We start from the raw sequence: 22,805 nt of genomic DNA, 5'->3' as shown, positions 1-22,805 counted from the left end.
AGGGCCCTCAATGTTTAGCATACAGACGCCTAAATGCCTGAACAAAATTACTTTCTCTATTATGTTGTATTTTTGTCATTTTGGGCACGAGGTGGCGATAGGGTTACGAGTTGCCACGATAGATAGAAACTACAGGTCTGCAAAAAAATGTTTTTTTCAACTGCATGGGATATTTTCGGTAAATTTTATGTTTTTTAGGGTGCTGAATCCAAAACTGTTCTCCATTTCCCTCCATTCATCAGCTGACCCTTCTCACCCTGGACACAGTCTGGGCAGGAGGCTCCGGTCCATTCGTACCAGAACCTCTCGCCATAAGAACAGTTTCTTCCCCTCTACTGTTGGACTCATGAACAATAACCATATGACTGTTCGCACGACTAACACATGACCTTACACTGTGTTCACAGCATCATTCCAATTTTGCACTGATCACCACCTGCATTCATGTATATATCTATCTACTTAGCACTTTTAATTTTAATTTTTATGTTTATTTAAGCGTTGTCTGACAGTATGTTTTTGCACTAAGTACCGCAGCAATTTCCTAATGTTGTAAACCTGCTCAACATTTGGCAATAAAACCCTTTCTGATTCTGATTCTGATCAAGTACTTTTTTTGCAAAACATGTGGAGTTTACATTTTTTTAAAAATCAATATTTTTTTTGCAATTAACTATGCATAATTTTTCTGAGATTTCTGAGATAATTTCGCTATGAACAAAACAAAGCTGTTGGGACATGCTTTATTGGGACGTGTTTTTTTGACACAAGTATAGGGGTTACCGGATTTCAGTTTAAAATTGGAAAATGTGCATTTAATTAAACTAAAAACACAAGTTTTGCGAGAAAATCTGACGAGATGGAATATTTTCCTAGTTTCAGTGAGTAAAAATCTATAAGAACCAGTCAATATATCCTATTTTGGTTGCAGACCTTTGGAATCTATCTATCTAAGCTATTTCACACAGTACTGAAAGATATTTTCAATTCTGTGGGATGTCTTCTTGGCCTGTTATTGCCTGATAAAACCCTAAATGCTATGCAGACCTGCTGATATGATGAAACAGTGTTGTCTGCTGAGCAGCACTTAGAGCGGCTATCCTTTGCAGCAGATTAAAATTCAAGAAGTGCTGTTCTGTTAGTGCCAAAGCTAGAATATGTTCTTCCCTGTAATCATAGCCATTCTTTCTTTGTGTGTGTATGCATGTGTCTTATGATGAAAGACATTTTAGATGGTGCTTTGCTTGACTACAGTCTGGATTGGCTGGATGCTGATTCATATTCTGGACGTGGATTTTCTTCCAAGACGAGATCAAAAGAGATTTATGGAGCCCTTCTGCAGTTGAACAGTTTCAGTAGGAACAGATCAAAGATGATGGTTTAAAAATAAGAAAGAAAGAAAACACACACACACACACACACACACACACACACACACACACACACACACACACACACACACACACACACACACACACACACTACAGGAGGAGAAAAGAAAACAATAGACTGGTAAGACAGTAACAGGTTTTATTCACTGACCTTCTATTCATTTAGAACAGTTTGTGCTTCTTGCTGGTTTGCTTTTTTTCGACGAGTCTAAACTGAGCTGTAACAACAACTTGTATCAGTGTCTGAGGATGTAAGTTGCACGTAAGTCCATCCATTAAGAGTACAATGGCCTGAAACCCCTGAACATAAAAAACAAGGGTTAATGTTGTTAATTCCAGCTTGACTCTTTCAGCTATGACAAAAATGCCTGCTGAGGATTAGGTCCAATTTTTAAAATCTCTGCTAATCTTTTCACTTCCTTTTCCTGTTGCATTAAAGACTAACATAATGTATATTTTATGGTTTAGAGCCTCTGAACCCAGAGTCTACGTCAGCACACAGGTAAGCTGATGTATCTCACAAAACAGATGGGGTAAAGCAGTCTTGTCTTGTTTGATAGCCATGTAGGTAACATAAAGACAGTCAGGCTAAGCAAACAAATCAAGAAGACCTTTTTGTTCCATTAAGGTGGAAAAAGAACTGCATAAAGCAAGGTCAGCCTGAGGTACTGAAAAAAATCAATAAGCAAATAAATAAAATAAACATGGAAAAACGCAAAACAGTGCCCATTTATTACATGCATATAGTAGCAACAGCAAGAGCTCCAACACACATGAAAAATTATCTTATAAAGCTGAAAACAGGCCCAACACCAAGTATGCACTGTGTCCAAGAAAGACATCTGATTGTGATGCTGGTGGTCATGAAATTTGTACTTTCTTTACAAAAAAAAAATTCTCCTGTGATATTCAGGAATGACAACAGTTTATAAGTTTTTAGATGTAAAATTATCAGAATATAGCAGAATTTGCATTAATCTTATATAATATTAGGTTCTGAACATGGGTTTATAAGTGTATGTGTTTTTATGGATTCACAATCAAATGTTATATGTTAACAATCTCAATAAAATAATGAGTCACAAAACTGCACAAATCAATTTTGGCATTTGTAAGCACTGACATGCAGCCTTTCATTTCTAACGTGTCACACTTTAGGACATAATTAAAAATCATCCTGTCCTTTTTGGGTTTTAAAATAATTCAAATAGAACCTGAGAAGAAACACACACACATATGATGCCGTGTCTTTCTTTACTCGGCAAAAACTGAGCCAAAATGCAGAAGCAGTGTGTTATTAAGTAGCATGTAAAATCACTGTTAGCAGTAAAATTATTATTTTTTGTTTGATTTTATCGGTCTCTCACATCATTGTGGATGAATATCCGCCCGCTCATCTTTACAGCGTTGCTTCAGTTCATCGAGGTTTGTTGGCATTTATTTGTACAGAGCTCTTTAAAGGCCAACATCTCAGTCAGGTTCAGTTCTGAACCATTCCGCTCCTTGATGCTTTTCTTTTGACAGCCTTTCTGATGTAGATTTGCTGCTGAGCGTAGTGCATTGTCCTCTTGCACCAGCCAGTTTGTGATAAGCTTTAGCCATCAGACAGATGGCCTCACATATAACTTTAGAATATTTTGGTACACAGAGGAATTCATGATCGATTCAATGATTGAAAAAAACAGGTGGGCTTGGTTTTACATGGCTTTATGGCCACTTTGATCTCATCTATCCAAAGAACATTGTTCCAGAAGTCTTGTAGTTTGTTCAGATTCCACTTTGCAAACATTTGTGCTGTTGTGCTGTGTTGACATGTTCTTTTTAGGGATAAGGGGCTTTCTCTTGGTGACCCTTCCAAACAAACTATACTTATTCAGTCTTTTTATAACATACAGTATAGGCCTTTAAAATTTGACAGCTCTTGGGTTTTTCTTTGCAGTTTCTCTACACTTTGTTTGGCCTGACAGGATGTTTGGCAACTGTCTTGAATGTCCACCGGTGAATAGTTGTTCTCACTGTAGAATGATGGAGTTCAAATTGTTTGGAAATGGCCTTGTATATCGCTTCCAAGATTGATGGGCGGTAACAGTTGCTTCTCTGAGATCACTGATTATATCTTTCCTCCTTGGCGCTGTGTTAACACACACCTGAAAGCTCCAGATCAGCAAACTGCCAAAACAAACTGGTTTTATGGAGACGCTCACACTGGCTAATAATCAGTTAATCAAGTGTATTTGATTAGCAGCACCTGGCTGCTTCTTACCCTCCTAATTTCAGTAGAAGCAGTGAGGGGAGTCCTTAGTTTTTTGCACACTGCTTCTGCATTTGCCTTCAGTTTTTTTTTAAATAAACAGTAACACAATGCAATATGTGAAGGTTTGTAGTTCACCTGATTTTGTGTTTACACACTTTTTAAACCTGCTGCCAATTTTTTTTTTATTATTCTCCAATATGTAAAAGCTTAGAAGTGACAGAGGGAGTACTTTCTTTTTAACATGAGTACACATCACTGTTACGCATATACAAATGCACACTGGTTTTCTTCATCTTGACTACACCATGTTTGCCATCAGGAGCTTGACTTCTGTACAACAGCCCCACTGAGCGCTGCACAGAGTAAAGATTCAGCACAACAGATGAACCTAAAAAAAACAAATCCACTCTCTATTATTTTCCTAACGAGCAGCAGTTTTGTTTTTGACGCTTCTGCTGTAAAGAGGCAGAGGAGACGAGCAGTGACAAGAGGTGGGAAGATGAAGAGATGAAGAGACGTGACATGAGATGAATAAATGCCTGCACAAGAAACAGATGAAGGGCAGAGACGATGAGAATGTGAAGAATTACAGTAACTGGAAAACAATTACCCTTTTTGGATATTTCTATGACCAAAAGTCTTTAAAAAATGTGTGTTTTACAACCACTTAATCATTCTTTAAGTGAGGAAGGTGAATTGCTTTCGACCAGCATTGTGTAACGTTGACTGTTACTCAGTTCTAATCACAAGCAGCTGATGATTGATGATGGTTAAAGTTAGGCTTTGATTGAGAAAGGAATCAATACCAGAGTAGTGACACTGTTCAGGCCATTGTTTTACGATCTGACATTGAAATAGCTCTGCCGATCAGTGATTATTACCACTTTTGAAGCCCTGGAAACAGGCTTCTGTCACATGATTGGATGAAACATCATCTCGTATATTTCTCCCAACTCCTAACTAAAGTCAACCCCCATCCCAGGCACCTCATGTGCCCCAGCCTCAGCTCCCTTCCCCCCATATTCCCCAATGCCAGACGCAGTTGTCTAATTAAAGTGCTAGAAGAGCATTCACTCATGACATGCCCTAAGGGTGTGCCAAACGGGGCATGTATGCAGGAAGAGGGATAGAACTGGTGAAGGTGAGCAGCATCAGTGAAAGGGTTATATAAAGGGGGAGTGCAAAGGACATAGCAGGGAGGTTATTTACCCCAAGCAGGGACACAATAAGTCTTATCATTCCAGCAGATGAGTTGAGTGCTGTCAGTGTGAACCTCGCTCACCTTTCTGCTCTTGGGAAGCAGAGCAGACACGCTAAACTGCTTAGTATACACAGCACACCCTGACACACATTCATACACCAGTTCACATGTGCATGATTACGCATGGCTGCCCGAAGCTGCAGATAATTTGCCCACAGATACACATACGAACTTAAAATTGCCCCATATGGGTATAATTGATAGTGCCCCAATGACATCTATCCCATATTTATCGAGCGCTGTATTTGATTTTCAGTTTGTTGTGCACTGCATGTAAATGCTAAAACAGCGTAATGTGGTTAATATTAAAAAGAATGAATCCTCAGGGTTTAAGGCTACAGAGGCTGTGCTGCGTGCTGTCTAGTGATGTTTGTATGCCTCATTAAATAGCCAGAAGCTCACTGACAAACAGGCCGAGAGCTGCGTGAAGCCATCACATCAGAACAGCTCTGGACTCAAAAATCAGACACACAGAGATGGACTGATTGCATGAAGCATTACAAAGTCCTGCACAATCAGAAAAAAATCCGCTCTGATTTTTCTCATGTTTGCAGCTGTGCCAGGACTGCTAGTTTGTTCTTTTATTCAGAGAAGAGATGACAGATATAAACATATATGTGATGGGAATTTGGAAGGCTCACAAACTGTGGTTGACAAAGGATAACCAAGATACTAAGTACTTGTTTTAAGTTCATTTCTGTTCTGGCAAATATATGTGTCTAGACCCAGGTGGTAGGCAAAGACTTATTTATCCCTATGATCTGTTGATTTGTTAACTTTTGCTGCAAGTGGTTTTCATCTTCCCAAGTATCAAACTATTGCTTACAGTTCATGGATTATGCAGATATAGCAGTGTGCTAGTTTGAAACAGAGGGTCCCTCATGTAGGACAGTCGTTCCTCTGCTCCTCATCCAGCTGAGCCTTCGACTGCAACCCCATTTTCCATCCTGAGACAGGAATTACGAGACTGTCAGAGCAGCTGTGGCAAAGCTCACTGCACAGAGAGAACGTAACCTACATGTCAGTGTGCAGATAGCTCATCAGCAATCAGACAGCATAGCTTTGCCAACCCATATTCTCTCCTCAGCTTCCTTTTCTGCTGCTGCTGTGCAAGATGTATGCAATAGTTTGTGTGTGTGTGTGAACCTGCAACACGTGTGTGTTTCGTGTGGGTCTGCACTGCCATGTCTGATAGATGATGTGCTTGTGTAGTAATGAGACGCTCTGCACAAGCGACCATTTTCTCCAGCTCCTCAAGAGGGTTTCAGATGGCAGCGCTCTTCCCTCAGTCATCCTCCCTCTGGATCCCGATCCCGGTCCTAGGCAGTCTCACCGTCTGTGCTGCAGGCTCCTATCCATCATGAGAGGAAGGGACAAATGTCTAGACTGCACAGATCACTTGCTGCTGACCTGTTCATTAGTTTACATCAAATATGTCAGTGCCACATGTGCCTCTTCTGGGCTGCACAAATCTGTTTTCCAAGCAGGGATTGTTTTTCAGAAGCTGGCATAGAAGATGGAGTTAATTTGATCAATAAATCAGCTTTTTTTTTTTTTGCTTTTATCCACTGCCAAGTAAAAAGAAATTAAAACTTCAATATCCTGGGACTAGAGTAGCTTTGCATGAGCCCTACCGAAAATATTTGTTTTTCTACTTTAAACAACTTCTCAGTTCATCTTTTATCTAAAGCGTAGACTGTATTATATTAATGATGGACACAACCACCATACCTTCGTCATCGGATTTTAAAGTTTCAGTTTTAGTATTTAGATTTCTATCATTTTGGGGTTTTTTGGAGCCAAAAGTTATCATTTGCAGAGCGTTGAACACAAAATTGTAAGATAAGACTATAGCGAGCTTGGAGCCAGTTTCAAGTGGCCATTAGATGAACTGCAGTTTATGGAAACTATGTCGCCTTTTGTTGAGAGTCTACAGAGTCTGTGATCCTTTCCCTTGAAATCCCGTTCTATAAAAACTTATTTCTCTCTGATTGGTCACCTTCTGGAAGCCTACTAAGGTACAGCTGCACCACATGTCTTCATGGTAAAGTTTTTGCTCACATGGGTTATTTCACATTATTTACGCCATTATATCTAAAATTTTTACATTAATATACAAGCTACAACGTTCATATTTTATGTGTCAACTGAGCACGACTCAACAGATAATCAACTATAAGTCCTTTCTATGTGTTTACAACAAATGCTTTATATCTGTTACTATATAGCTTTTATATGGCTTTATTTCTAGTCTAGCTTCATATTTCACAGTCAGACATGAAAGTATGATCAAAGTTATACACAAGATTCCCTGTAGGTCTATTCACATACTTGTTCAATTATCATTTTAATGGCAGTCTGCAGTATAACCAGCTCAGGAGTTACATTTCGCAATCCACAAAGGTGCAGTATTTGTCAAAAGACCACATGCCTGCCGTGACTGTGATCTTAAAGAATAATCATGCCTTCGAGCAACCTGCCATGGATGACAGGCTCAGTACGCTTTTGTCAGACCGTTATCTGATTTGCGGAGACATGTAATGTACATGGGCAAATTTTTTGATAAATGTGCTGAAGAAAAACAGAGAGACAGAAACTGTAGGAAAAGATAAGAGAAGGGAGTGTCGTAGGGAGACAGGCTGGCTGGCAGCCCTGTTTATCCAAAAGATGATCAGACCGCTATTCCATTTCTTGTTGTAGAAAATCAATGTTGGAGGAGCCAAGAGATGAAATTTATCTGAAGCTGCCGGTGCAGAGAATATTCCCACAATTGCCTTGACTGTACTGGATAAGTTAATGCTGTATCCTGTGTGTGATAGCTCAGGCATTGCAAACATTCAGACCTTTCATCCATGTCCTATCATCAGTGGGAGAGCAGGACGCAGCCAAGGAGATTCTGATAAGGGCCAATATCAGCCGGGCGAAAGACAAAGCAAATTTAGAGGTGGAGGTCACGGAGGATGGTTTGTGTAAACAAGGAAAGGCAAAAGAAATGGAAACCACTGAAATAGCAGGGGGCTAATTTATTTAAGAAATGACTCCATTTAAAAAAGTTTAACCTTATAGCAGAAACACCACAGCATCATGCTAGCAAATAGGTTCAAGCTTATCCTGGTTATTTGCTTCCTAAGAGACCATTTACTCATTACTAAATAAAAAGTGGCAAAGCTTAAGATTTTTCAGCTAACTGAATAGATGTTCTCTTGCTAGCTTGTTAATACAGACTGTGGTCAAAACAAAACGTGACAGTCGTTTATTTACGTTTATTTAGCCTATCTGTGTTTCCAGTTCCCCACTATCCCCCAGTTCAATATGCAGTTAACGCATTAAAACTCCTGTTGTGCTGAAGGTAAAGAGCTGTTTTAGGTTTAAACACTGCATGTGTTATCAAGTTGTTGTTGTTGTTGTTTTAAGGCTTGAAAACATATAATCTATAATCACAAAACCCCCACACCACCCAGTTGACCTCAAGGAGTGGTTCTCTGTGTTTAGGCTTATTATTCATGGCCTGTGCTGGGGAACAGAAGACCTCTAGTGGCTTTCTACAACAGCCAGTGTCATCAGTGCATATAGAGTTGTTTTTTAGGTTCGCATTAAGTGCTACAGACTTGCTAACATGGTTACCTGTGCACCTAGGAGCGATCTTAAAATCGGGTACATTTCAGGTATATAAAAAAAAAAGATTAACCACCCTCCCCGTTTCCATGTTGTTTATTTTAAATTCTGACTGATCTGAATGTTGCCATAGAGTGAGCAACATTTTTCCAGTCTTCTGTTGTGTTGGTTTGGTGAACAAGACGGCAATTGCGTCCTCAGTTTCCTATTTTTGGCTGAGAGGATCAACACATGGTGTGGTCTTCTGCAAGGTTTTTGTGTGTTGTGCGATCAGAGATGCTTTTCTGCATACATACTTGTCACTTAAATCACCTTTCTTTATCACGATTGTAGTACTTGCAGCACTGGACATGTGTGTTTTTAAGCGTGTGCACATGTTTCATCAGTACGTCCAGAGCCTTGTTTAGACTTGATCATTTTTGTCCACAAATCTTTTTAAATGCAGCCTTGCCATTGGTACTATTTGTAAGGCTTTTCATTCAAGCATAGTGTTATTTGTAATGCCGCATTTCTTTGTGATGACTGTGAAGTAGGCCATTGTGTCCTCGATCAAGAAAGTAAGAGTGAGTGATATTAAAGGTTATCTTTAAGACAAAATAGACAATGTGCTGCCAAGCTATCAGTCTTGGAATTTGATTAGTGTACCCAAATAATCATTTGCTCCTGCTAAACAAAACCTTGAAAAGTGCAGTGTGATGTACTTTGACCAAAGTAGAGAGATATAGCGGGGAGTCAGTCAGGGTGGGTGTGGATTTCTTTATAATCACTGGTCAGTACATATGGCTGTCCAAGAAGGATCCTTCAGCTCTTCAGCTGCTCTTGCTCCTGTTAAAGAGCTTTTGTGAAGTTTTCATTTAAATGAGATGAAATGTCCAAGGTCAGAGTGCACCAACAGATTTGTGATATCAGGTTGCATAAAGAAAACTGACTTAATACAGCCAACAAAGTTTCACCTTTAATAAGCTTAACACAGAAACACAGACTTAAAATAAACTTCAGACATATTTATTAAGTAAAAGACTTAGAAGTTAGTGTATGGCATTAACAAGTACAGAACTCAAGTCAATAATTTAAGCAATAATTGGCAACTTCACATGAACATTTAGTTTTGCTTCACTGATATTCTTTGGGGAATTTCTAAAAGGATATATACAAAAAAAAAAAAAAAAAAAACAGAGAGAGAGACTTAAATAATGGCTGTACATTAGACAAATGCAACTTAAGGGTGACATGATGTTCCAGGCAGGACTGAGGAGTGAAAAAAATGACTGCAGTAGTGTTACAAAGACAAGTTTTAGACAACACGTGACGGCTCGGGACATCCCCAACAGTCCGCTGCTCCGATATGTGCAGCCATCACCTTTGCTGTTCCTTCTGTCTAAATGCTACAAATAAAAAGGTCAGGCGCCTTCTCTGAGAGATCCCTCCCTCCTCCTCTCCGAGAAACAGGAACTGCCCCTGCTCACACTGTTGCTAGGCAACACGTTAAATTCCAGTGATCCGCGCATTGCCGGGCTTCTCGGCGCAGACCTACAAATCATCAAGTCCTCCATTAGCCGAGCTGTCAACAGCAGCTAATGCCAGAAGACTCCGGTGAATACAAGAACAACATCATCAGCTACAAAAACACCCGTGACAGCCACAACAAAGCATCCACCGGGGGGGAAAAGGCCGGATTAGGATGAAAATGTATATATATATATATATATCCAAATATATCTAATGCATAAAAAAAGAAATGAGGAAGAAAAAAGTCAGGAGCAGCCTGTTCCTCTCTCAAGGAAACTTAGTTAAGAATTGAGCTTGGAGAAACTTCTCCATATTACAAATCAGTCTGTTAACAGCTTTTGGGACAAACTACTGCTTAACTTCCCCATCAAAATGGCATTTGACAACCTCCCTTGTCCCTTAATGATGACTTTTAGCACCTCAGTATATATCAATAAAGCCAGGGTTTGACAACCTTTAGAGCAGTTTCTGGGTTCTTCCGAGCATAGCTGCATAGGCAGAGATCACCCTCACTAACTTCTGATGCACACCCGGTCATTTTATTCTATAAGCAGGCAGATTTAAAGAGTTAAAGAGCGGATACTGTACCAGAAAGTTCATGAAGCTGGAAAATGTTTTATGGTTGAAGCACCAGACAAGCAATCTTCAAGTGTCTCTTAATACTTGAAGATTGGTAGCTAATCAATGCAAGGCTTGATTAGCTACCACTAGCATGGATGTAAAAAAAGAGAAGACTCATTTGCTGTCATAAGAAAAGGAAAAGGTTTAGGCTTCTTCTTTTGGGAGTTATCCTAATGTTCCACACACTTATACAATTTTGGGCCCATTGAGAATGAACATTAGCCACCTTTCCAGCTTAGAAATTATAATGGAGGTTTCATTATTGAAATTGTAGGCCTGTGTCAAGATTTTTGTAAAGAAGGAGAAAAGTATGACCCAATTTTGGTCTTCCTTTTTTAACAGTCCATTGTCCATCAGGCAATTTTCTGTTGGTAAAATTGCTAATCAGTTTCATACCCCTTAAAATCAGCCCCTGGAGTTCATGAACCCTGATAAGCACGTTTATGGCTCCTAAGCCTCCCAGGACTACTTGTCATTAAACGTCTAGCAGGAGAGGGATTTGAAAAGAAAGATTTCTTTTGGTACACTAAAATACATCTATCGAGTTTGTGTTGTGTAAAAGGACATCTTTGTGTAATCAATGAAGGCCCAGCAAGAACAACTTCATTTTTATGCTGGAACATGTATAAAAACCGATATCCATTAAGCAGGGTAAGATGATTCATCAGTGCCATAATAAAGGCCTGTGGTTAGTAACACTGAACAAAAGACTGCCGTGGTGGGTGATGATGGGTAATGGCAGAGAATCCACAAAGACATGCACGTGTTTGTTTATTTGTTTTTAAGCACAGCACGTCCAACCCGTGACTGTTTTGCAGATCATGTGAGTGCTGAGTCACATTGTGCTCCTTCAGACGAGCTCTCGGTTTGTCCTCCCGCTGCCTTTGCAAATGAGCGCTCTGCTCGCCAAACCCCTCCTCTCTCTCCCCACCTTTTCTCCACTGTCAGCTTTAATTTCCAACCGATATACCAAGAGGGGTCAGCTGGGAGAGGAATTTCTCCAAGGCCTGCCATTTTCAATCCCCTGCACCGTATTTCTGTTGATACCAATTCCTGTCAGATGTCAGATTTTACATTTAATCTCGTCACTCAGCCCATACGGTGACCTCAGACAGACATTCAAACAAAGATGGATGGGAAAGGGCACTGCCTTCAGAATTTTAAATGCAGTCAGATGTAATAGTTACAAACCCTTCCTTTGGTAAAGAGGCAGTAGTGACCTTATTCAAGACGATTCACAGCACCTTAAAGCGCCTGTTATGCTCTGCTAGCACATGGTTTAATTGAACATCAAACATAATTCTCTCTCTCTGCAGATATTGTGATGCTGGTGGCAAGTCATGATCAAAACTTCAGCACTGGAGTTGAATATAGAAAGTGATTTTTCTGGAAGCGGTTGACAGGAGTTTGCAGGAGGAAGCTGCAAAGGAGAGAGAGAGAGGCTTTGTAAAAATCCACATAATTGCTCTCTTTCCCTTGCACACCAGGCACCCCCGCTGAGCCAGCAACAGTCTCGTTCGTTTGTCCTTTTGCCACATTTATCTTAGTAGTATTCACATGATGGAGCAGCTCTTGGACTTGTCCTTGCTGAAGGTGGAGGAGAGGAGTTCCGTCTTGCTGGGCAGGTGTAGGAGTCTCTTGGAGAGGCGCCGGACTGGGCTGGGCTTATTGGTGGGTTGGAGTTTGTTCATGCAGGCCAGAGCCGCGGTACGGAAAACACTGTGGATGCTCTTCTCTGATGTGAAAGCTGAGCACTCCAAGTAAGCCTCGGCTCCAAGCTGCTTGGCTAATGATGAACCCTATAAAATTGAAGGAAGAGATGAGTCTGGGTCGGAGGAAATCAAAGACAAAGGAGGGGCTTGTAGACAGGATGGAGACAGAAGCTTAAGCAGATACTAAGGAGCAAAAAGTTGATGAGGAACAAACCTGTTCGTGGGAGATTGGAGCCTGTTTCTGATTGGACAGCTCCATGCGGGTGCACACGTCTGTGCGCAGGTCCGTCTTGCAGCCTACTAGCAGGATCCGAGTGCTGGGGCAGAAGTCCTGGATTTCTGCTTTCCACTGCAAATAAAGGAAACAGGTTTAACTGGGCAAGAATAGACATGAGGGATGGCAGACAACTGATCAATGAGGGCAAACTGCAGGGATACATACCTTCTTGAGTGCACCGTCTACTGTGTCCGGTCGGCTGATGTCAAAGCATAAGAGGACTGCATCTGAGTCGCTGTAGCAGAGAGGCCTGACATTGTCGTAGTACGGAGAACCTAACGAGACAGAGAATTGACAAAATGAGACCATAATTTTCTAAATATGCAATTTAGGAAGCTAGAGATTTAGGATTCCGAGCTTCTCCATTCATTTAGTTTGGTTTTTGCGTCTCGTGATCCATTCTGCTGTCTCTTTAGACCAGTCACTCCCGCCTGCACTGCTTTTCCTGCCTGCTGCATCACCTGGGGCATGTTCACTCTGACAAATGTGTGCACCCCACTGTCTTAAAAAGGCATCGCACACAATGGATCAGCTGCCACAGGTGCAAAGAATGGGTAGCATGCATAAGATGGTGTTCTAATACACCACAGTTTTCATTTTTAATAAATGTTTTGCTTGTTTTAGGGGCTTTGCTCACCTTTACTAATTTTTCCACACAGTGTATACACCCATTCCTCTGCTAGTTATATGTCAGACTGGCAGTTTATGTCACATCTATGCAACATTGTGGTTCTGATTATGATTTCTTTTTAGTCATTCAAAGCCTGAACAACGAATTAATGGCAAGAAAATGCAATTTTAAAAAATGAGTGTTTATTGAACCTTCTGACAATATTTTAGATTAATTAAATATTAATTTGAGCATATGAGTTTTAATTTGTATCATATTTGCTACATCTCACAATTTTTATTTATTGTTGAATTTACTGTTGATTTAATGTTGAAGTTTTTTTTTTGATGATGATGTAAAAGTCTCAAAAACACACAAAATCTCATGTAGCAAATATGACACATTAGTCGTTACGGGGTTAAATTTGCCTGTACTTTGACTTTATCACTGCCTGGACTGTGTGCTTTGTCTGCCTGCCTGGACTTTCCATCCTTGAACCTATTTTTGTAAGTAAAGCTTTTACTTTTTTATTTCTATAACCTGCTTCTTGTGTCGTGCTCTTCGGTCCTAAGAACACAACCCTCCACAGTCGGCCACTCGGCACGAAACAACATCTCTGAAAACTGAAAGGTTTTTTTCAATTTTGTTAGCCAGCAAAAACAAAAATATGACTGCTCTTTCTACGGTGTGCCAGCTGACAGTATTATAATGTTCCATCACAGTCATCCTACTCACATTAACACAGTACAAACACAAACAGACACATACACCCCTGCCAAGCTCATGAGAGTTTCACAAAGCCTGGAGCCTTCCCACTGATGGGAAATTTTCCAGAAAAGTCCACTAACTCAGTGAGTCAGACAGTGCAACTATCTTTCAGTGATTCAATAGAAAACTTTTCATACCAGAGTTTTGAATGATAAAATAGAAACCCTGGTTAAATGTTCAGGTAGACTCTTTACATATTTGTTCTCTAATAAAGACATACACACTGGTGGCTGTGGAGCTCATTTGAGTACAGTAAAGTCACTCTTATGTTCAAGAAAGCAGTTTGAGATGATCTAAGCTTTGTGACATGAGTGCACTGTGGTCATAAAGGGATGGACATGGTCAGCAATAATACTTGGGTAAGCTGTGGCTTTTAAATAATGCTCACTTGGTACTAATGACCCCAAAGTATGCAAAGAAAATATTATCCACTAAACCGTAACAACAAACACTAAACAGCAGATGATAGGCAGGATTAATCCATGCTTTCATGATGCCAAATTATGACCCTGCCATCTGTGAGCTGCAGCAGATGCTAAGTTTGAACTTCAGCAGTTTGTCTTGACCATCTTGACGTCTTGCTGTCGTGTGATTGGCTGATTAGATATTTGCAACAAGCAGCTGAACATGTGTACCTAAAATAATGGCCTGTTAGTAAAATTAGTATATCTCTATATCACAATCAGAACCAGAATACTTTATTATTCCCTAATGAAAAAAAACATAAATTCTAATTTTAAATTCTAATTCTAAACATAAATTCTCATGCAAGAGTTGGAAGGTTGTGGTTGGAAGGTATGTAACATTCTTGGAAAACACTTTTCTTTATCTTTGTAGTGAAGAATTCAAATAATCTCCATTCTGGATGAAAAGAGATGAAAGCAGCTAGCATGGTTCAACAATCTACAATGTCAGTGGGCTCTACTGTCAGACTGCTTTTCAGTCAAGCGCAGTAACTGTTGTTATCGCCACTCACTGAACTGCAACTGATAATCAAAGCTGCAAAAATGTATATGCGTCTTCTTCATTTTTCTGCAATGTTTGTTGTTCAAAACATTATTCAACAGCATCAAACACATTACTCTTGTCACGTCTGCATTGGCAGACGAGTGGAGGTTGAAAGTAGGACCCAAGCGTCAGATGCAGGTGAACTTTATTAAACCGGTAAGTGAAACAAACAAAAACAGAAACTAAGGCTACGTCCGCACGTACACGGGTATTTTTGAAAATGGAGATTTTCTGTTTTCGTTTTAAAAAATAATCCCGTCCACACGTAAACGCAGAAATGAAGGAAAACGCTGCTAGGAACATGCCAAAGCAACAGGTGGCGATATATTCCTAACCGTGTAGAAATGTTGGCCAATCAGAAGTCTAGAAGCCTCGGTGGGAAATAGTAAACAAAGATGGGGCATAGAAGCAGATCCTAGTCGTATGTACTACAGCGGTGGTTAAAAAGGCCCAGCAGCGTCTCCACTTTCTGAGAGTGCTCAGGAGGAACAACCTGGAGGAGAGGCTGCTGGTGACATTTTACAGAGCCACCATAGAGAGCATCCTAACGTACGGCATAACAACATGGTATGCAGGGTGCCCAGCTGCAGACAGGAAAGTACTGCAGAGGGTCATCAACACAGCCCAGAAGATCACTGGCTGCTCTCTGCCCAGCCTGGAGGTCACTGCAAACTCTCGGTACCTCAGCAGAGCTGGCAATATCATCAAGGACCACTCTCACCCCAGCAACCAACTGTTTGAACTATTACCGTCAGGCCGACGGTACAGGTCACATAAAACCAGGACAAACAGATTCAGGGATAGCTTCTTTCCCAGAGCTATCACCGTAGTAAATAAGCACAAAAACAATTTAACCTATTCCATACCGTCACTGTCATTATATTAATGCTGCTATCCTGTATATATTGTACATACTATTGTTTGAGTACTTACGATTGTTTTTTTTTTGTACTTTTTATATTTTACATTTATATTTATTATTGAAACTTGCACCAAGGGAGTGGCACTCCAATTTCGTTGTACTCTGTACAATGACAATAAAGGCTATTCTATTCTATTCTATTCTATTCTATGTGTGGAGGAACAGTAACTGTGTGTGTATATGTAAGCATTTAAACACTGCAGAGAGTACAATTAACAGTAACAGTATTGTAGAAATTCATTTCACCGAAACAATAACGTGGCGCACAGTGTGACGTCAAAAAAGGCGCACACCTTTGACGCTGCGTTTTCTTGTCCACACGTAAATGCAAAAACGGAGTTTTCAAAAATATCCACCCTGGCCGGAGTTTTTAAAAAACGCCGTTTACGTGTGGACGAAAGGTGCAAACGCATAGAAAAATCTGCGTTTTCAAAAATACCCGGGTACGTGTAGATGTAGCCTAAAAAACCTATACTGGGAGAAACTAACAAAACGCCGCCATGAAACGCAGAAATAACAGAATGAAGCAGAAAAAGAACACAGACGAACCAGCAACGCACCCAAGAAAACACAGGGCTTAAATACACACAGGGCAATCAGGGACCGTGAGACAGAAGGGAGACACGGCTGGGATTAATTGGACATAACATGACAAGGGGAAGCGAAACTTGAAACACTGACAAGAGAAACTGACCTTCAAAATAAAACAGGAAACACACCGACAACACTCTAAACACGCAAACTTAACACAGATTGGGGTGACAGAACATAGAAACTTGAAACGTGGAAAAGGAGAGCACAGAGGACACAAAACACTAGAGATGATCACAAACAACCCAAAATAAACAAAACCACAGAATATTAATAAACTTAAGCAGAAATACAGAGTCCACAGACTACAGACCATAACAACTCTCACACAGTGGTATTTGTATAGACAAATAAGATATAATATACAGATTTATGTTATGCTTTTAGGTGGATTGTTGCTGTCTTTTTTTAGCTAACTGCCTCCCAGCTACATCTAGTGTTTTTGCTAACCCAACCTAAACTACTGCTAGCTGAAGCCTTATATTCAACCTGCTACATAAGGAACTGTTATCCATCTTAATGTAACACTTTTAGTTGTCCAAATGCTTCTTTTAAATTTTTAAACAATTACTCCAAAACTTTACGCTGTATTTCACGATCCACAGTTTCAAATACTCAGCTCGATGGAAACCAGCAAAAACAATACGAATTTACATACACCTGCTGCAAAATAACATCAACTTTTATAGCACTGCTGTATAGTACCCACAATTTAATTATGATTATTTGCTTCACTATAGTCTTTTGTGGAGCAATCACTGTACTGAGAGGCTGTGTTGTCCACTTAAATCTCACTTAAAGGAGAGTAGTACCTTTAATACCTTTAGTATTAAAGGTTGATCTTCTGATTTCTTAGCCCTTGCAGATACCTTGACATCATTGCACATTTTTAAAATGTATTTGAAGGCTTTTTCCTCTATCAAACTTAAAGCCCTAACATATAAAAACCTCCTCCTGAGCATTGTATAACACCTTGTTTGTCCTAGTGAATTATGACATTAAGGAAGCATATTTAGCTTACAATTCCAAAAAAAGCAACTTTTTTTTATATCATTCTCAGGAAGTGCTAAAAACAGACTGACAGGATGTCCGCTTTCTATTGTCTTCCCTCTGCTACCTAATCACTCCGCACACACTAACACTAAAATGTAATTTCCTTCTCCTGTCCTCCGAGGTTAACTTCAAGCCTTCTGTGCTGATATAAGAGGTCATAATTATAGCAAAGATAGATTTTTCTATTAGTCCCCCAGCTGGACAAACAAACAATCATGTTATCTTGATGAGCTTTACAGTCAATAACTAAACGTTTTACAACAATATTACTGCCAAGAAGCAACCCTGTTCAAACGAACTCTTGGTTGGTTCAGCCCGTCTAAATTTTTGGACTTAAAGCTGCAAAGTAAGTCAACTTACACAATCTCTATCTTTCAGAGGGAATCAAAGCGGCCGTCACATAACTATCCAGGGTGATGTAAGGCTTGAGAAAGAGGAGGCAGACATATCTAAAGAGGACACAACTTCTAGCACCTACCACCTCCCACACATTAGCAGCCCCCTGCCTGGACACACAAACAAGACAAGCCAAACACACACACACGCACGCACACAAAACCCTTTTAGCTGAGCAAACAGGAGCTGTTGCAACTGTCCGCTCTACTCTCACACAAAAAAGCAAATGGTGGGAGCTGCACTCATCTTTGTACACCAAGAGGACTATAAGTCTGCCTTAATATAAATCAGAAATAAAACAGCCTTTCATATGCAAAGAAACTTAAGATGCACATAGAAATAGGGTAAAAATCTCTTTTTTTTCCTCCTTAGGCAGTGTCAGTAAATCTGAAATGATAATAATTAGTTTATAAGACATATCAAATTCTGTGGACACCGAATACCTTAAGACATCTCGAGGAACCAATTTGTGCTTCAGGAAGTTATAACACTCACTCTTCATTTCTCTACCGAACAGTTAGCTTGGTTAAATGTGAAAATATTGAAATCCATTATCAGAAAACGTCTTCTACATGTTTGAATAAAGACAACAGGAAAGCGGAATTAATAAGCAAAACAAAGAGAGATGGGAAGCTCGTGTTTATGTTTGTGCTCTAAATGTAAATCGGTCTTATGCAACGTTTCCTCTGGAAAGGGTGACTGTCCAGAAAGTTTTCACTTCGTGGGAGACAAACACACAAACCTACATTAGTTCAGTGCTGCTTTCAGTTACATAAGACCTCTTTTTTCAAAGCAGCACACACCATAAGGCAGTGAGGAGGTCATGCTTCTCTTTACTCTCAGTATCCCTCACTGGTGCCTTCTGTTCACAGCGACTGTACGCCGCACACACACGGTTACACGCATAGTAAAGAAGGGACGCGCACAAACACGCGCTCATCCACACTCGTGTGGACTTCCACCCCCTGCGTGGACGAGGCATCCCCCTCGCCCCCCTGTTAAACAACCCCACTGAAGGCCAACTGGCACCGCTCAACTTCCTCTGAACACAAAACCTCAGCCAGTGCTGTTATGAAATAAATCTGTAGTGCACCGGATGTCTTTGCTTATTGATCCTATTTACATAATTTCTATGTACATTCAAAGGTCAGCTGAAGTTAGCACATTAACCCAGAGGCACAAAGCACACGAAACATTTGGAACTAAAAAACAAAAAACAAAAGAAGAAACAACCGATTGTTTTCATGATACGTTATCTGCTGATTTCTTTTCTTTTCACAGAGGTTATGGAAACATCTGCTAAGACCTTGATTTGTTCAACCTACAAGCCCAGAAATCTTAACTTAAAAAAAAAAAATCACATTAAAAAAACTAGAAGCAGCAAATTCTGGTGTGTGCTTTATATTTAAGACCTAAATAATTCAATCTACTTTTGCTTTACTCTTTTGTGACATTGATAGCTTGACTTTGTCCACGTTGAGGCCAGAGGCCAGCAAATTCAGGCTTGATTGATCAGCTGAGTGTGCTGGAATTGAATCAGCTGCTAAATTGATTATTTACTTAAGGCCGTTTTCGAACACGAATGGTAAACACCACATTTTTTATTAGTCTAATATCTTTGTAAACTGCATATATGAAGGTTTTGGTCTGGTATTGAAACACACCAGGCTTGCTGGTATTGTTCTCAGTTTTTATGACAGATAATAAATGATTTAATGTTGAAATCACAAAAAAAGGATGTAAGGATCAAAAAGCAACAACCAGCAGATTTATTTTATGTGTCTACCAGCCATCAGGATTATTTATTCGTAATAACAGTTTCATAGTTTTTCAAACCGGGGTTTCTTTTTAATCTAGATTTGGCTCATTAGGATTTCAGATTCAAAACTGGATGTTTGGCTCCAGATGTTCTTAAAGTAATCCAGGCAGGCTTGCGGCTCAGACCTGCCGATCACTGATCTCTCAGCAGATCTCACACCACTGAAAAGCTGCTTAACTGCATCAAAACAGGATTGACAGAATGTGAAGACTGAGTAAACAGCAACAAAACTGTAAGCCAAACAATACACGGGACGTGGTTCGATTCACCAACTCCCGGCTGGCTGAGTTTCCCAATAATGACCCTTTATCCCAGCAGTGAACCAAATTACCTTACTTTACTGCCCAACCTAAGCAGCAAAAGTTAAAATAACACTGAATTGAGGGTAGACAGAAGAGGAGCTCACCTGATGTGTCCCAAAGGCTGAGCTCCACACGCTGGTCTTCAAGCTCCAGACAGGCTGTGTAGTTCTCAAACACAGTAGGGACATAAGTCTGGAAACAATTAAAGAAAGAGATTTAAAAAAGACAAACACACACAGAAACAAGTAGATTTAATTAATCAGTCAGTGAGAAAAGAAATTACAACATATTCTCACATATTATTCTAGATTAAATTTTGCTTCTTTTTTTTTTTTACATTTAAACAAAATCAACACAACAGTTCATGACTTGATGCTTAAATGTAAGCAGCATTATATATATGTATATGTGTGTGTGAGCTAAAAAAAAATCTCATTATTATAGCTTACACACTATTTATAATTATACCAATTATACCCCCCAAAAAATATGCAGAACAGAATCTACAACATCGTATAAATGAATGATAATGGGACATTTTTTAGGGATTTTTCCTCAGTATTGATCCTAAAACGACTGCAGACACATGAGACGTGTGCAGAAATCTCATACCTCTGGATAGCAGTCCTTCACCAAGACTTGTAACATCGCTGTTTTACCGCATTGGACGTCCCCAACCAGCACCAGCTTACACCTCCCTACAAACGGCTGTGTGAGTCTTCGCTCCTTCATGTTGGAATAAAACAGGGAGACCTTCAAAGGAAGCCCGAGTGCAAATGCGGGAAAGTTTGGTAAATCCTCTCGGACGCCGGGCACCGTACACGGTGTCCTCCTGCAGTGAGTGAGTGAGGCTGAGCAGCAGTCAGTGAAGGAGTCACTGCGGAACTTTATATTGTCGCGCCAACCAATGAGCGCTGCGCAGTGCGCGAGCCGCAGGAGGAGGGCCGTGCACGAGAGCTCATCTTCTAATAGGGTTGGAGGAGCAGCTTGTTCACCACGAGTATCCTTTTATTTAATGGTACAAACGAATGTTCTTCTGCTTTTATTTTGGACACTTTGTTTACTGTTTATGTGGGACAACAGAGGACACAGTAGACCAGGGATGTTAAACATAAGTCCGGAGAGCCAGAATGGGCCACCAATCAGGGTTTGATCCAAACCACTGGATGGCTTGGAAAATGTGAAAATTTTAAAAAAGGAGAGCATAATTTTTTTTAGTTTTTTTTTTGTTTTGTGTTAAAAAAAAAAACATACAAAAAAGTGTAAAATGCTTCCCTGCCTGGCTAGACCAAAAAAATAAAAATAATAATAGATAAGCAGAACTTGAAAATTAACAAACCATGCAGTTAACAGGATTGACATAAATAATTTCATGGGCAAATATCTATGTGTAATTCGTGTAAAAGTATCTACGATGAGCATAAATAATGTCACAGTACAGTCACAGTTTTTTCTTGTCAGACTCTCAAAATGTGGGACACATTTTGTAAGATAAGGTTTACTTTATATATCCCAAAAGCAGGCGTTAGAGCAGCCAAAACATTTTTTAAAAAATGGCGTAAAGCAGAATACATAGTAAAAACAAAAACAAAAAAAAGATTAAAGATGAAATAAAATGCATTTTAAAAAGCAAAACCATTAAATATATATATTAAGGGGTGAAAAAGAATAAGAAGTAGTGTTTCATTCCAAGTGGGACACCTGGTCACACTTATAAATATCATCAGATTCTTGGTAAATATATCAATCAATCAATCAATCTTTATTTATAAAGCACTTTTCATACAGAGAAAATGTAGCACAAAGTGCTTTACATAGTTAAAAGCAGCCCACCCCACCCTCCAACTCACTCCCCACACTCTCAATACACATATATCCCCCCACCCACACACACATACACACACGCGCACACTTAAAGAGTAAAAATTGGGCTGGGCTCGCATGAGCCAAGTGAGGAAACACTATAACAGGGAGCCGGTCACAGACCGCAGCCTCCAGGCTGGGCACACAGCAGGAGGGAGGCAAAGGAGCCCCCCAGCCAGGCTGAGAGGACCCGAGAGACCCAGCAGCCACGGTCAATAACAGCCCCGGTGCAGAGAGCGCCCTCCGAGGAAACACTGGAGATATGACGCAATACAATATATATAGGGTAAAATGATAAAATAAATAAGAACAGGATACAATATAAATATAAATAGAATAAGAAGATTAAAAAATGAATAAGAATAAAATCAAACAAATATTAGGTAAATCCTAAATTAATAATAGAATAACAGGATAGAATAAATAAGCATAAAATAAATAAACGCTAAGTAAAAGCTAAATTAAAAAGGTGGGTCTTGAGCCTGTTCTTAAAAACATGTACGTTCTCTGCGGCCCTGAGCTCCTCCGGCAGGCTGTTCCACAGACGAGGACCATACCACTGAAAAGCTGCCTCTCCGTGAGTATGTGTCCTGACTTTAGGGACAATCAAAAGGCCAGTACCAGAGGACCTCAGGGTCCGCGAGGGTTCGTATGGTAAAAGCAGATCTGAGAGATAAGAAGGCCCAAGACCATTAAGACATTTAAAAACCAATAAAAGGCGAACAGTGTGTAACCAATAAAAGAACTTTAAAATATATATAGTTCTTTTCTACTCTAACTGTGCACTCAACGCACCTATCACAGCTTGCCTCATTCACCCATTAACACTAGCA

The 22,805-nt window shown here is 39.9% G+C and overlaps 1 protein-coding gene across 1 annotated transcript; it reads right to left on the bottom strand.

Moving 5' to 3' along the window:
- Positions 1-9,504: 9,504 nt before the first annotated feature.
- Positions 9,505-20,966, bottom strand: LOC101482985 (rho-related GTP-binding protein Rho6). Its single transcript, XM_004546220.3, has 5 exons — positions 20,722-20,966; positions 20,214-20,301; positions 12,806-12,915; positions 12,578-12,712; positions 9,505-12,450 (listed from the first exon to the last, which is right to left on the bottom strand). The coding sequence occupies exons 1-5, from the start codon at positions 20,839-20,841 to the stop codon at positions 12,205-12,207; spliced, it is 699 nt and encodes a 232-aa protein (XP_004546277.1). The 5' UTR covers positions 20,842-20,966; the 3' UTR covers positions 9,505-12,204.
- Between the last annotated feature and the right edge of the window lie 1,839 nt (positions 20,967-22,805).

This window comes from Maylandia zebra, linkage group LG20 (assembly GCF_041146795.1).
Source record: "Maylandia zebra isolate NMK-2024a linkage group LG20, Mzebra_GT3a, whole genome shotgun sequence".
NCBI lineage: Eukaryota > Metazoa > Chordata > Actinopteri > Cichliformes > Cichlidae > Maylandia > Maylandia zebra.
The sequence above is the reverse complement of the archived record's forward strand: the minus strand, read 5'-3'. Positions and strand labels throughout refer to the sequence as shown.